Consider the following 15221-nt stretch of genomic DNA (forward strand, 5'->3'; position numbering starts at 1 on the left):
GAGGGTGTATGGTCATGAAGTTTACACACAGCAATTCGCTTCTTCACACATCTTAGATCACTTTCAGATTAATGGGATTGACGAACGATTTTACGTTAGTGAATTGAGGACACTTATCGAATGTTTTGAGAATGATTCATATACATCAGGAGATTCGAAAACATTCCCACTTTTTCCTTACTTCTGACTACCCTCTTCCCGGAACCATTCCTTCATTGATTTTCTTGTTGAACAGACTCATAGCGAATTGGTGGTATGGATCTAGCTCCTGAACCACCGAATTGGAGAAAATTTGCACGCTACCTCTGTTGTAGCCCATTTCGATGTCAGCCTCTTCGTAACAAGTCTCTCAATAATGAAGAGATCACTTATTTATCTATTCTGAGATTCCTTCCAAGATGATGACCTGACCACTGGAAACCTTTCATATTCAAGCGGATGGGTGGTATGAGTTTTGCATATCGGGCTGTACGTATGAGTACCTACCTAGCCACGAGTATCGACGAGGTAATTTGGCTTTCTGTGATTTCTCACTGGGGCTAGATTTTCCTCCTAGTCAAGGTAAGCTTGATCGGAGAGTCACTAAGACACTGCCTACTCATAATTTGCCATAACTAATGTCGAAATGCTTAAAAATGATTCATAAATATCTTGAGAGTCACAATCTATGGATGCCTGTGACAAATTGTTAAGTCCCACAGATTCAAAAGGACCCTATGTCTTAGATTTCTTTTTCTCTAATTTGTATCTGGATGCATCAGAAACATCGCAAGAAAAACCTGCAGCCAACAACGAAAAGCTTAATTATGCCATCTCCAAGCCTTGATAAAGACACTTCCTGGTCCAATATCTCAAAATCAAGTCTAGAAGACAGATTAGAGGCCCGCAGAACATTCAAGGAGTATGTGGAACGTACATGTGGCGAGAGATACATTCTCGAGCATCCAGATCTAGTCTCTCTTTTTGAGCCTTCAGATCCTTCTAAATCGCCTACATCTGTGATCCCACCAGTATTAGAGCTGCTCGAGCATGCTTTTGCGTCACTCACGGAAGCCGAAGTTCAATCCACCAACATTAAACGCGCTCTTCATACGAAGCTTTTCTTTGACGAGACTTTTTCGATACCTTCAACACTCGAAAAGATATCGGTGAAAGCATTAGTACTAGTCCTAAAAGCTGTAAGTAGTAGCAGCTTGCCTGTCGAGCCCAAGCAATCCAATGAACCCATGAATGTGCATGAGCCCGTCCATAGTCATCTCATTTACAAGTGTATTTCCCCGCATGACTGTATGGGAAACACACTGGAATGTATCATCTATTCTGAGGGCCCGGCGGCCATCCAGAGACCTATCTAAGACTCGTCCGACTTTCTTCATCATAATTCGATCAAGAACAGCGATTTCAAGATAGATTTTGTTCATCCTTGCCGCGAGTATACTGAGCTCTTCGAAATGCTTCACGCCCCCAATCAAACAGATCAACTCGGTCACCACAACGGGGTACTTTTGGTACCAGAGAATCGGACCCCCGAGTATTACAAATATGTCAAGCAATTGATCGAGGACGAAAATCATGGAACTATTGCAACTTACATGGGGTGCTGTAAGCATAATCCTCGTCTTTGGACGAAGATGGATGACGAGAACATGGGCGAAGAGAAATATACAATTAACTGTCGCGTTTGCAATCATAGTTGCGTTTTACTAGATGGCAGAATATGTATTCATTGCAGCAAGGAGAAGGTCTTGCAGAAGCGGGATTGCAAAAAGGGGTACAGAGTGCCCCTGACGAGCTATATTCGGTATCATAGTCCACGGGGACCGAGCGAGGATCTGCTACGCCACTATTATTTGGAAGAGGATAAAGACGGGGTGCTTCAAGAAATGGTGAAATACTCGATATGATATAGGTGTGTATTATTCAAAGGTTTGAACGCAGTGTATAGTAGAATCGACCGACTGAAGTTTTAGTGGCCAATGCCCTTCAAGAGTCCAACTGATTGAAGAACTTGAACAATCGGAAGATACTATAGAAAACGAGAGGCGTTTTTTAATTTTGAACCCATACAGCAGTGAAAGTCGTACATGCATGAAACAGTCCCCTGGATAGTTGTTTCGCTTGTCAATTAGTCGTTGAGTCTAAACAATATTTCTATCACATGTTTCTTTATTTCGTGATGTATGAAGTTCGTGAACCCACCTAGATACCCCTTTACTAATATGAGGCCCTTGGGGATTACTTGATAGGAAGCATGGTAAGAATTCAGCATATTGGAGGGATAATTTAAAACCAAGTAATGCGGCTGCACAAAATGGCTTCGGGATATCTTAAGTCCGGCTGAGAGAGACTCACTATATGGTGTCATGAAATGAGTGCTGCATTTTGAATCGAAATAAAATTGCAAATATCTATTGACTTGACCCCTAAGAAGAAAAACAAATATCAAGCAACCTTTCCAAAACACTCTCATACCACGACACTCTCATCATCCACATTACAGTATCTCGCAACTCAACGTAGCACAACTCAGCTTCAACTCATCAAAACCTCGATCCAAAAAAGAAGAAGAAAATTGAACCTCAAGGAAACCAAAGAAAGTGAAAGGGAAGACAAAGGAAACAAGTTCTGGGTCCAAAATACCCACCCTATCAATCCATCTCATGAAATTCCCATACCATGCTGTCTCGGATGCTGAGATCTGCAATTATGTAGCGCCGACATGTGTTCAAACAAGCTACAGTCTTCTTTGTCGACGTATAATCTTGGCGGGCCTGATCGCTGGGGATGGTGGCCTTTTCTGTGGTATCACTGCAGAAGTCGAAAGATTTGGCGTCCCGGATTGTGGTGAACTTTCTTGAAATAGTGGGGTCCATCTGCCCGATGGGGAATCTTGTGAGATTCTGTGAGGCCTAGTTGGCCTTTCACTAAGAATAGGGTTGAATATCCGACCTTGCTGATGTTCTGGAGGCGGGATCGGTGGTGGTATCGGAGAATTGGGTGGGGGAGTTAAAGGTGGGTTGTGGGCCGGATGCTTTAGATGCATACGCCTTAAAAGCTTTGGTGTTCTTGTCGGAGCTCTTATGAGTGGAGATGCCGGTCTAATTGATCTGAAATTTGCGGATCCCGAATATGATGAAAACTTTTTTCCACCGGATACAAAATCAGTAGGGTTCGCAGTTGAAAGTGGACGTGGAAGATCTACTGCTTGACCGGCAATTCCACTCATACAATAGGATTCTTTCTCTTCCACTGGAGTAGCGCCATCCTTCAAACTAGTTTCTTTTTCAGATCGGTCTTCTGTACGGACTATTGGATTTTGGGGGCTGTGTTCATCCGAGATTGAAGACTCGGTTTCCACGACAGCCGTAGGCTGGGGTGAGGGGGGCAACGGGAGGAGATCTGCACTGGAAGCTAGCACAGAGGGCAGTGTGTTCACAACGGATATGGATGCTGATCCCTGAACTTCAGAACATTTAGACTGGTCTGGTCTAGTCGTTTGACCGCTTGATTCTGTGATGGTGAAATCGCTTCTAGTCTGTGTTTCATCCGATCCCGAGATTCTGGTACCTGCAACTATAAGATTTCGGCTGTTGATAGGGGTATAAGTGAACTTACTACTATCTTCTAGGCTATCTAGACTATTGTTGACATTGTTACCGATATCAGTCATTTCAAGGGCTTGTGGGAGACTTTCATGTGAAGTTTTTGCCGGTCTCGAATTTATTTCTGAGGCTTGGATGGCTCTGTCTGGTAAAATAGGGCTGCATCCAGACATGGGAGGTTGCGGATCTGCCATAGACTTATCCTTCAACTCAAATTGTGAATTTGTCTCGTCCTTGATATGCCGTTCCTCCCTTCGAAGATATCGGTTGGCAATAACCCTGGGTAGCGGTATTATACGTGTTATTTTCTGCCCAGTTGGCTCTGGATCTTTGTAATCGTCGTCCCAAAATGAAGGTTCTGGGCCCTCGAGCACGTTGAAGTTTGGGAAACTGCTTTCAGTACATTGCCACCGACAATTAGATCCCATTAAGAAAGTAAGTGCGAATCTTTCGCCTCCTATGATTGTGAGTGATACTCGAGAGTTTCTTGAATTGTCAGAATTGATATCGCCATTATGAGAAGGACATCCGTAGCATTTTTCGTGTTCACATTTTGAATTTGAACATTTTGTTTTTGGTCTGTAGCATATAGCGCACGATGTATCGCCACAAGTTAAAATTGGATACCTCCAATTCCCTGAAATGGACTTGTTCTCTGCACCGAGAGCATTGCAAAGGTAAAGTGGCAGGGCTTCAGGAGCTGCTTCGCAGCGGCAGCATTTCCAAAGCATGGAGATGTACCGAGCACGCATCTTATTGTTGAGTATAGTATCGAGAGTCATTGTAAAGTTTGGTAACCGAATTGCATTTTTGTTGTCGTTGTAAAAGTTGTATGCTCTGCTTCGGAACTGCCGACAGCGAAAACTATATCGACTTTTGAAAGTAAGTTTTTCGACTCATTTCCCGGGAAATTCATATCAAGAATCGTTTTCTGCTCAATATTCACAGAAGTTCCTGTATTAAATACTTCGAGTAATGATTTGGGACCTGCATGATTCTACGTTAAAATATTGAAGTACAGTCATATGACGCAAAGCTAGAGTTAGTCATAATCAAGTTACAATTTCTTATGTATTGGAGACTATACTTTTCACGTGAACATTCAAAACCCTTGAATCAAGACTTTTATACTGCAGGCACTCTAGTAAAGACTCATTCCTCTCTGGCCTTTTCTTTGTTATCTGAATGGACATTATATGATGCGTGTGCGTTTATACCCTCATACCAGTCATATTTGATCTATCTTACACACTAGAACCATCTACTAGATACGATGTGATAGAATATAATGAATTTTTTAGTCTGACTTCTATCCTGATCTCGTGCCTGAAATCCAGATGTTAATATGAAGTGAAGAAGGATATGACAGCTCGAGGGTCACAACCAGAATTCACTCGCAAAAGCTCTTCTGAGTGAACGTGAAGTGGATATTGACCCATCTAATTTCACTATCTCTGCACTGGCTAGATGATTTTTTCACGAGAACCAAAAATAAACAGAACTCGATGCTATTCAGATTCGCAATCTCGTGTACTATTATTGTAGTCTCATTTCATACAACGTTATTCTGGAACAATGTTAGTGAATCTTTACAGTACGGCCGTTCTGTAATTGTGAATGATATGCCACGATGTTGCAAAGTTCTAGCTACTTAATCTGCCTTCTTCGTTTCCTCTGTATCTCTTTCATCTTGCAACACTGCAAGTCCAAAATCCGATCCTTCGATAACATACAACTCCTATATCGACCCCCGAGCAACCTAAATCACCCTATACCAACAAGCTCTTAAAACCCCTCAATTAGCTTCATCCTCTAGCAAAACACAAAATTGAAACGCTTAATAATATATGTCACCATGTGCTATCAAAAGCTCAAGAGCATTACTTCCCAAACCAAATCACCCCAACTCTTGCCGAAGTTGTCATGATGAATGACCCAACCAACCTCGGCGAGTTCGGCGGCCCAGCTGTTGATGCAGCAACCATCATGACCTGTTGCAGATGTGGTCAGAGCACTTCTCTCATTAAAGGTGCACCAGGAGCCACTTCTTGTAATAGCTGTGGTCATTATGAATGCAACAACTGCGATTTCAATTAAATCACCACAAGCATCAACCAATCTTCCGAACCGTTAAACTCGATTAGTGTGGAGGTCCGGAAGATACTTTGGTTACGGACGGTTTGAAAGTTGGTATTTCGTCTGATCAGCTTTCCTTTCAGGAGTAACGGGGAACGAACTTTATACTACATGATGTGTTTTTTTTTTTGCGGGAGTCGGATCTTCTTGCTGGGTGGAGTTTGGTAGGAAAAGCGCAAGTGGGTGGGAATTAAGTTGACATAGGACTTAACAAGTGTGGGAGGATGTGGTCTCCACAGTTGCCTAGATCAGTGTATCAATTATTAAGAGAATGCTCTTCGAGCACCTGATACTGAGTGACACTAAGCGCATCAAAAGTTCTCCTGATAATGCTGTGTTGCACTGGTGTCCTTTAGAGCAGAAATAAAGTTCCATCATAATTACTTCATATTAAAGCTTCTCCAAGCACCTGTTCGACGTGATGTATTAGAAAGCGTGAAATAGGTGACATAATAGTAATCAAGTCCTTCGCTTACCGGGACGTACCATTCGTCTGTAACCATTCAGACGAGAATGAAGGGGCGAATCTCGGCAAATTATTGCGGGTACGGAATGACCACTTCGGGATTATCAGCCTGGCAATAACAAGAAGTTGTATATCATATTAATTTGACTTTAGGTAATGCTATTCGAATCGCTTGAGTTGAAATTGAGATTATAGATCTAGAACAAGGAATAAGAAACCACTTGGAGTCGATTGGACATTTGAGCTAGAGCAATCAGAAGATAAATTAGAACATTTATAAAATACAATGTGTCTTGCAGCAGAAAGAAGTTGTTTTTAACGTACATTTCTATTCATATTTGCTTGCTTCTAGGGGTATACAGAATTAAGAAATCGAGTAAATAACAAGCGTGCCTTCTCTGGATGCCTCGAAACATATGGCTTTGCTCTTGCTTCCTTTGAGAAATGGTATCATTACAGGCAACAAGGATAATAATTCGACTCCCCATCATTAAAAAGATGAGTTCTTGCACCTCCATCATCGAAGAGCGAGAAAGAACTTCCTCGATATCTTCCAGTAGAGTCACGAGCGTTCGCAACAGAGGATGAGAACGCGCTCCCAGTGAGTCCCAAGAAAAAGTGGCTATTGAGCATCACTCCCATATCAATAGCACCCTGAAAATCGAAACTCAGTTTGTTGATGGTCTTCAAAGTATTGGCATCTTTCTCTGCTAGTTTCCACTTATGTGTGACGTTCCAACCTCGGGCTTTCCCGGCCTCCACGAATTTCAGCACTTGATTTTGATCTCCACAAGCCAAATAGATCAAAGTTTTCTCCTCCCTAGGACTACCATATTTCTTCCATGCGCGGTCCAAAGCATCTAGATCTTTCTGAAGCTGACTTTCAAGGGAGCTCCAGATTTGATCAGATTCTACTCTGAAATGAACTCCATAGAAAGGACGATCCATTTGAGTTAAAAGTCGATCGACGACCCGCCGAGGAGGCTCTTTAAACCGGATGAGATATCCAAGCTCATTCCATAACTTAAGATCTTGTCCAGTTGCATCGTCTGTGACTCTGAAGATTAGGAACTGAGGATTAATCTCAATGGCAATTATACCAGCTCCATGATTAAGTTTGTTTCCAGGATTTAACAAGAAAAGTTGTTCTAATTGAGTATATTGAGCATCAAAGAAGTCTTTAAAACCCCTTCCTTTCCAGAAATATCCCTTAAATAGTGAAAGCCCTGGAGCAGTTTTGGCTGAGAGCTCCATCGACCAGCGGTGTTGCACAATAACTTCACCAGACTCGATTTCACGAGGCTTGATGATTCGCATCTGTGGACAAGCTTTATTCATTTGCTCTAATAAATGAGCTTCGTCAAACCATTCGCCATAAGTCATAGATGCTTTTTCATTAAACTGGTTGAGTTCTTGCAGGTTATCTTTATCGCGATAGTGAATTGATGGTAGAATTAATCCATGGCCAGACTCCAAGGCCATCTTCAAGCAAACCTTTACTTGAGAAACGATTGTTGTCAACCCCGCAAATATGCCACTGCAATCTAAGTACACCTCGTTTTTCGCCCATTCTGTCTCCTCGCATTGTTGTTCGAGAGCTGGAAAATCATAATCTGCTGGCTTGTTTACCGAAAATACTTGTTCAAAATACCTTCCAGCTTGAGGATGCGCTATATATGCGGAGGAATATATGCTTTGGGTAGGCCGCACTGAATTCCAACTATGATACAAGATAACACAAGATATTACAATGAATGGCAAGAATCGGAGCAGGGCTCCAGGACGAACAATCATGGTGTATGGCCGGCATTGAGAAGGAAATGAAGTTGGGGTAAGGTTAGGGAGGTGTGGGATAGTCAACTTTTGGCCCGTTTTGCAATATTCTGGTGGCAAGTAATCTTATCTCCCACTCGAACAAAGATTGTGAAGTTACATATGCAAAAGCCCGTCCCCTGTAGATGCATTTTGCCTATTGACCTCGAACGGACTCCATGGGGCAAACTTGCGATTTTGATAAGGTGGCTTCAGGGGTACATGAATAAAGCGGCATGACTTATGTTGATGAACCAATTGTTGGTATTGATTTTAAAGGCACCGCACGAAGGGCTGCAGTCAGACAAATTTTAAGGTAACTGACCGAGCCGGTCTTCGTCATTACAAGGCACAATCCATGACATCTAATCTAATTAAAAAACGCCTAAATGAGCTGACAAGTACATCGATACCCGATATCTGGCTCCATAATTCTACAAACGAGGTGATGGTGCAAGAGTTCTTCTGTATAGCCATTGCGCAAACCTCACACTAGGTTCATCGATCAATCTGGTAACAATCTCCGCAATCCAAAGTGTAACAGGGAAGAGGATCAAATGGGGAAGAAAGAAGCTCAGCTCCATCCCGAATGGCCCGACATTCGATATTGGGAATATATTTCTCCACGGTGCCATTTCATCCGACATCTCTTTTGACCAGCCGACCGCGGAGTATAATCTATCGCCCAGAAGTGCCATGATGGGTCCATGCACAAGATAGAATGCGAAAGATATACGGCCCATATATTGGCAAAATCGAGTTTCAAAGAAGCTCTTTAGCCATGGGATTCGAGGAATGGATGCCACGAGAAATGTCGCAGCAAAGAATAGGTAGAACCACTTGTAATCGAATACGGCTTGTGGCTTCAGATAGGATAGATAGTGCCACCCTGGAGTGTTTCTCAATACCTTCTCATCCAAATCGAAAGTAGGCACACCTCCAAGGTACATAGCGGCAACGAAGAGGTTAGAGAAAATGAGCTCTTTCCAAGAATCGAATCTAGAAAAGAAACTAGGCAAGTCATCATTTTCGGCGAGCAGATCCAGGTCGCAGAGAAGCATTCCAGACACAAACATTGCATTGTGCGCGCCATCCGCAATATACATGAAGTAGTATATCAATCCGAGCTCGAGGTAGAGTCTCGCATTTCGTGAGCATCTTGAGAATGCCACGAGAGCCGTATAAATGGTAACGGAGCCTTTCAATTCAACTGGTATTGACCACACATGGACATTATAAGTATACCACGGGTCTCCACCAGTCCTGAAAATGTAGCTGAAGTTTTTGGTCTCCAAGTACCATTTCCATACTTCACTGGTCCAACTCTTTTCATGTTCCGACCTAGGCAGTGGGAAGAGATTGAACATATGCCATACAGTTAGATATATGAGCGTCGTGGCAATTACTGGAAGCCATAATCTTATCCATCGTCTGAATAATGCTGATGCCAGATTATCTCCAAGCTTTGCCAAATCTCCGGATTGAATGAGCATCAATGGCTTTCTGGAGAGAACATATCCTGAAATCACGAAAAACGTGGTCACAGCGAGATGACCACCGGTGAAGAACGTCCGAACAAAAGGCAATTGAATCGCATAGTATTTCTTCTCATAGCCAAATCCCATCTCCAAGATCCAATTGCCATACGCTAAGGTGTGGGCCCAGAGTTCATGATGCAGAACGTATACCAAAAATGCTGCATAACCTCTCAATCCATCAAGCCAAGCAGTTGCATGGAGTGGTTTTGCTGGCACTCTCGTCCTACTTAGAAATGAAGGCTTTATAAAATCCGGGCAGAGCCTTTTAGGTTTCCAGTATTTCGTAGGCAATTTGGTGACAACTGGAGACAACAATGGCTTATCTGTTTTGATCTCTTCCATGAATCCATTGTCGAGGATACCTTGATACCCGCTAGGCATTTTCAAAACACCTTTATCCTGCACAAGCTTGAAGATTTTGCGAAATGATGCTGAGAATCAAAATCGATGGAGAAATTAAAGTTGTAAATGAATCTTGAAGAAACTGTCATGCCAGCATGCTGTGCAAAGCCATGAGCATCCAGAGTTATGCATGTCTCAATTGATCGGCTTGCCACACATAGACATCAGTAGTGCTGCTATTGAGTCGTGGAATACAATCACAAGCAATAATTGTCAACGTTTAGTTTTCTTCCTGAACTTCTTCCCCGAGGTTCGTGCACGTCCAATAATGCGGGGTGTACGGGGTTCAACCCATATCAAAAGTGGAATATATTGGAGGAATATTGAAAGATCAGCGGCAAGTTCTCACGGACTTTCCATCATCTTCATGGGTATCCTCGTACCCCAACATATTGTGTTGTTCGTGTTCACCCACCCCCTCAAGTCTGTCTGTTGATAGGTTGTCGTGAGCTAATCACGGAGGTAGCATGGGATTTAGGGTTTAGCGTCGGTAAAAACCAACCGTTAGAACGATCTGATTGGCGAATGACCGGCAAAGGCACCATCTTCGTAAACTTTTCACTAGTCATTAAATCAAGCTTCTTAGTTGAACCTTCACATGTGTGCCGCGGCCGCTACTCTAATATTGCATAGTTACATTCTTTCTGCGGGATTTTGCTCAAGTAACCTGCATTTGCATTTGCATCTGCATGAACACTGACATGGCACTTCCCACCTTATCTTAGTCTGATCTCTAGTAGGTCTACTGAGTAATGACATTGATCGACGATTCAAGTTCTTTTAGCGGACGGTACTTGATCCTATCTCAACAGCCTTCGCATATTATCGCATTAATGTGCATATATCCAGGTATTATTGAGTAGGCACAATGAGACCTACCCGAAAGCCCCCTGCCAAGTGCAGCCATCAGCTTGTAATTCTTCAATCACAAGCTTGTGAAACCCGAGTTGTTTTTATGATACTTCCCAATAAGTTTTTTCCATGCTTGACGTCAGGTTAAATTGAATACCACCCTGCACCTCAATCAGTCAACAAACAAGAAGTCCGTCCCGGTTTTCACACAAGTCAATTATCCAGATCTAATTTGTCGATCTATCGAAACTTCGGAGAAAAAAACCCCGGAGTGACTCTTTCTTCTTTCATCTGATTTATCTCTTAGTATAGTCGTCGAAAGTTAACATGCCACTCTTCCTCATGCGATTCTCCCTCACACATGCAGAATGAGTTCAGATTCCAGTGATACAATGATGGAAAAGTTACGAAGAACCAGATCACGAAGTATGCAAACTACTTCTCAATTCGGTGGTCGGCTACCAAAGCAGATACAGAGAGCTTTACCGATTTATGCCATTCTCGTCCTGTTTATTCTGATTATCTCAAATGTCGATACTCTAAAATCAGCTACAGTATCACATGCAAAACGGTCGACGCCAAAAGTTTTGAAAGGTAGCACAACCGCAGGGTTTCCAAGAAAGATATGGCAGACGTGGAAAGTTGATCCATTGGGCTTCGCAGAGAGAGATCTCTTAAGTGCCAGGACTTGGACTCAATTAAACCCAGGACACCGATACGAAGTTTTAACAGATAATAATGACGTGTACTATGTCGAAACACACTTCGGACCAGATGAGTTGGACAGGCCGGATATTGTCGAAATGTATCGTTCACTAAAAGTACAAATTATTAAGGCAGATCTTTTGCGATATTTGATAATGTACGTTGAAGGTGGAGTCTATACAGACATCGATGTTGAAGCGCTCAAGGCAATTGATGCCTGGATCCCAGATCGATATTCTGTGGGAGATGTAGATATGGTTGTTAGCGTGGAAATCGACCAACCTGATTTCAAAGACCATCCAATTCTCGGTCAAAAGTCGCAATCATTCTGTCAATGGACATTCATGTGCAAGCCTCGACTTCCAGTCATGTTGGCACTGGTCGATAATATCCTACTGTGGTTGAATGATGTTGCTGCAGAACAGAATGTTCCAATATCAGAGATCAAGCTCGATTTTGATGAAGTAATCTCAGGCACAGGGCCTTCTGCATTTACTGGTGCGATTTTGAAGGAAATGACTATTAACACCGGAGATCAGGTTGATTGGAGTATCTTCCACGGCATGCGAGAATCAAAGTTGGTGGGAGGATTTTTGGTTCTCACCGTCGAAGCATTTGCTGCCGGACAAGGACATTCAGATTCTGGGAATCATAATGCGAGGGGAGCTTTGGTCAAACATCATTATCATGCCTCGGAGTGGCCTCTACTGCATCCTCGTTTCAGTCATCCAATATATGGTGAGGTGGAAAAATGCAATTGGGAGCCCGAGTGTGTTAGGATATGGGATGAAAACATGGCTGCGTATGAAAAGCTGTCACTGGAAGAGAAAGAACAGCAAATCGCAATAAAGAAGGCCTTGGACGAACATGATGCACTTCATGCGCAGATGGGTGCTCAGAAATTTGATGCCAATGCGTTGAACATGCCTCAACAGGATTTGAATCCGATACCTCAAGCCGCAATTCCAATCCCACAACCTGGATTCCATATAGATGGTTCTCCTGTGAGAAACTTAGACGGTTCTATCATGAGGAATTTGGATGGCTCGCTACCTATAAATCCAAACGCTCCACCTCCGCCTCCGGCCCAGAACCCCGAAATTAAAGACCTGCCCGCCGCCAAGGCTGACCCCGCTCTTCCAAATCAACCTCAAATCCAACCAGCACCCGAAGTCAAGGCGAAAGATACGAAGACAGAAGAAAAACATGCCCCCACAGACTTGCAGGCTAAACCGAAAGGCGAAATTCTGCTCGGTGCTATATGATTCTTCGTGAGTAACGGATCGTGCGTGCTGTTATAGATGAGAACACAGAGGCAACAAGGATTTCATAGCAACATGCTCTTGATTTGGGACTTTTGCTTTGTCTTAGAGCTTACCCTAATAGATCTCAAGGTTGCGAAGGGGAGGATATAATGAGAGTGATAATAGACACGCCTTGAAAAAGGTCTCGAATGTGTGATGGTCCCTGTTATCTTTTTTAGGTTGGAGATTGAAGCTGGGAATGATTTCGATCGCTTCCAGGGAGTGATGGCACGTTAGTGCAATTAAAGCTGGAGTTTAATGATTGAAGGAGCCTTCGTATGGAAGAATATATCTACGAATTTTGAATGTCGCTTACGAAGTCATCTGCCACCTACGAAGTATATAGTTTATGTCCCATTTCATAATATCGAATACCACATTATTTTTACCTGTGAGGCCAGCTAAAGCAATTGAGTTCTAGATGATTGAAGATCGTCGCGTGTCTCTAAAATGATAGTTCCAATTCATCACTAGGCACTGCTCAATATACTTTCCTCAACAGTTGTCTAATTTACAGATGAGAAGTCGAGCTCAAAGCCTAGAATATACAGCCGATCTTGATCATCTGCCTTCGGCCAACTGACGTGTGAAATAACGTTGAAAGGTCACAGATCACGACCGTGCTGCTCCATAGAAATAAATCCCAAGAACTACTAACTCGCTAATCCATTTGGAATACTCATTAGTCTTTAGAGATCAGGTCATCTCTAGCTTCCGTTAAGCCACTCACGTGTTATAGGATATGGGGAAATCATCTACTCGATGCGTCACAAATTTGGAATATTTACTGTACCTAAGAATAGCGTGGGAGCTGCTATTAGACACTGATTACCGGACTTTCTCAGTCTCTTTCTGGACTTTTAGTATCAAAGCTATCTCGGAAGCCTCTAGGTCACGTGTGTCATGAGGACGGGAGAATTCAAGACATAGCCTTATGGTACAATATCTTTTGAACTGCTTCACTAAATGATCAAGTATTGCAGGTTCAGGTTAGTAGAATAGAAATTTGACTCTGAAAATCTGGACAGCATAACTTATGGGCCTCGGGAGTGTTGCAAAATGAGGGATACACATTGCAGGGTAGCTAGCCTGCAGTTAGTGCTATGTAGCGGTGTATAATGCTAAGACATCTTCTGATCAACAAGCCGCAGTGCATTTCATGTAAAGTACCAGCTCTAGGTGAGTGGAAGTTGGCGCTACGATGGAAGTTAAATCCTCCATGAACCGCTCGAATAATGAGCTAACATAACCTCAAAACTCCTACCCAATACCAAGGCCTAGGGACAATCCGACATTCAAACCGAGCCGGAATCGAAGAAAAGAGGATGGAGATTATATGGAAGTTTTGCATGTTTGGCAATTCTCAACCTCGTTTGTGCTATTGATGCCACAATTCTTTCTGTGGCTTTACCTGTAAGATGGTTTATACTTTTACTTTTTTCTTATGTATTGATGATGCAAGACTAATACTGGTGAATCAAGAACATTGCAAAAAGTTTACACGCCACTGCGATGCAAGCTTCCTGGTGCGGTACATAATTTCTTCTATGCTCTACAGTCTTCCAACCTACATGGGCAGCTTTCTCGCACATCATCGGTCGAAAATCATTACCTTTGGCCGCTCTATTTCTCTTCTCGATTGGCACAATCCTTTGCTCCGTCGCCAAGAACATCGAGCTTCTCTTGGTAGAAAGATGTATTCAAGGTATTGGAGGAGGAGGTCTTGTAAGTTTGACCTATGTTTCTTGCAGATATGGTCACCCTTCGTGAGCGCGGTAAATGGATGTCGATAATATCTCTTCAATGGGCCATTGATTCTGTTATCGCCCCAGTAATCGGTGGTGCTTTTGCAGAAAAGGTTACATGGAGATGGATCTTTTGGCTGAGTATTCCTTTTTGCGTTGTCAGTACTATTGGTATTCCAATTTGTTTGAAGCTGAACGTCAAGCAAGGGTCTATGTGGACTAAGCTTAAGGCTTTTGATTGGCTTGGATCATTCTTGTTTGTGGCTTCTGTCACTAGTTTTTTGATTCCTCTTACTTGGGTAAATTACTCTGGTGTCATTTCGATCCCGACAATACTAACGTCCATACCATGCAGGTGTCATGTATGCTTGGAACTCTGTCCGCACACTCGTACCACTACTAGTTGGTGTTGGTGGTCTTATTTTCTTTCTCATCTACTCCATCTTCCAAAAAGGAGACCCATTGATCCGACGATCACTGTTCAACTCCCCGACAGCAATAGTCGCTTACTTCGGCACATTCGTTTCTAGAATTTGCCTATGGTCTATTTTGTTTTACATACCTCTATACTTTGAGGTCGCCAAGAATTATGCTCAGATTCAATCTGGCATCGGTCTTTTCCCAATGACTTTCATCACCGCTCCAGCTGCTGTGGTAGT

At 42.8% G+C, this 15221-nt stretch overlaps 5 protein-coding genes across 5 annotated transcripts; 2 read left to right on the forward strand and 3 right to left on the reverse strand.

Moving 5' to 3' along the window:
* Window positions 1–806: 806 nt before the first annotated feature.
* On the forward strand, window positions 807–1355 carry EAF01_003984 (uncharacterized protein; the record flags this gene model as incomplete). Its single annotated transcript, XM_038912238.1, has 1 exon — window positions 807–1355. The coding sequence occupies one exon, from the start codon at window positions 807–809 to the stop codon at window positions 1353–1355; it is 549 nt and encodes a 182-aa protein (XP_038771922.1).
* Window positions 1356–2734: 1379 nt separating this feature from the next.
* On the reverse strand, window positions 2735–4384 carry EAF01_003985 (uncharacterized protein; the record flags this gene model as incomplete). The annotated part of the gene is made up of 1 exon (XM_038912239.1): window positions 2735–4384. The coding sequence occupies one exon, from the start codon at window positions 4382–4384 to the stop codon at window positions 2735–2737; it is 1650 nt and encodes a 549-aa protein (XP_038771923.1).
* Window positions 4385–6657: 2273 nt separating this feature from the next.
* EAF01_003986 (uncharacterized protein) lies at window positions 6658–7998 on the reverse strand (the record flags this gene model as incomplete). Its single annotated transcript, XM_038912240.1, has 1 exon — window positions 6658–7998. One exon carries the CDS (start codon window positions 7996–7998, stop codon window positions 6658–6660), a length of 1341 nt encoding a protein of 446 aa, XP_038771924.1.
* A 452-nt stretch (window positions 7999–8450) lies between these two features.
* Window positions 8451–9935, reverse strand: EAF01_003987 (uncharacterized protein; the record flags this gene model as incomplete). Its single annotated transcript, XM_038912241.1, has 1 exon — window positions 8451–9935. One exon carries the CDS (start codon window positions 9933–9935, stop codon window positions 8451–8453), a length of 1485 nt encoding a protein of 494 aa, XP_038771925.1.
* Window positions 9936–11176: 1241 nt separating this feature from the next.
* On the forward strand, window positions 11177–12778 carry EAF01_003988 (uncharacterized protein; the record flags this gene model as incomplete). Its single annotated transcript, XM_038912242.1, has 1 exon — window positions 11177–12778. The coding sequence occupies one exon, from the start codon at window positions 11177–11179 to the stop codon at window positions 12776–12778; it is 1602 nt and encodes a 533-aa protein (XP_038771926.1).
* Between the last annotated feature and the right edge of the window lie 2443 nt (window positions 12779–15221).

The sequence above is a fragment of the Botrytis porri genome (assembly GCF_014898465.1).
Source record: "Botrytis porri strain MUCL 3234 chromosome Unknown BPOR_005, whole genome shotgun sequence".
In the NCBI taxonomy this organism is placed as follows: domain Eukaryota; kingdom Fungi; phylum Ascomycota; class Leotiomycetes; order Helotiales; family Sclerotiniaceae; genus Botrytis; species Botrytis porri.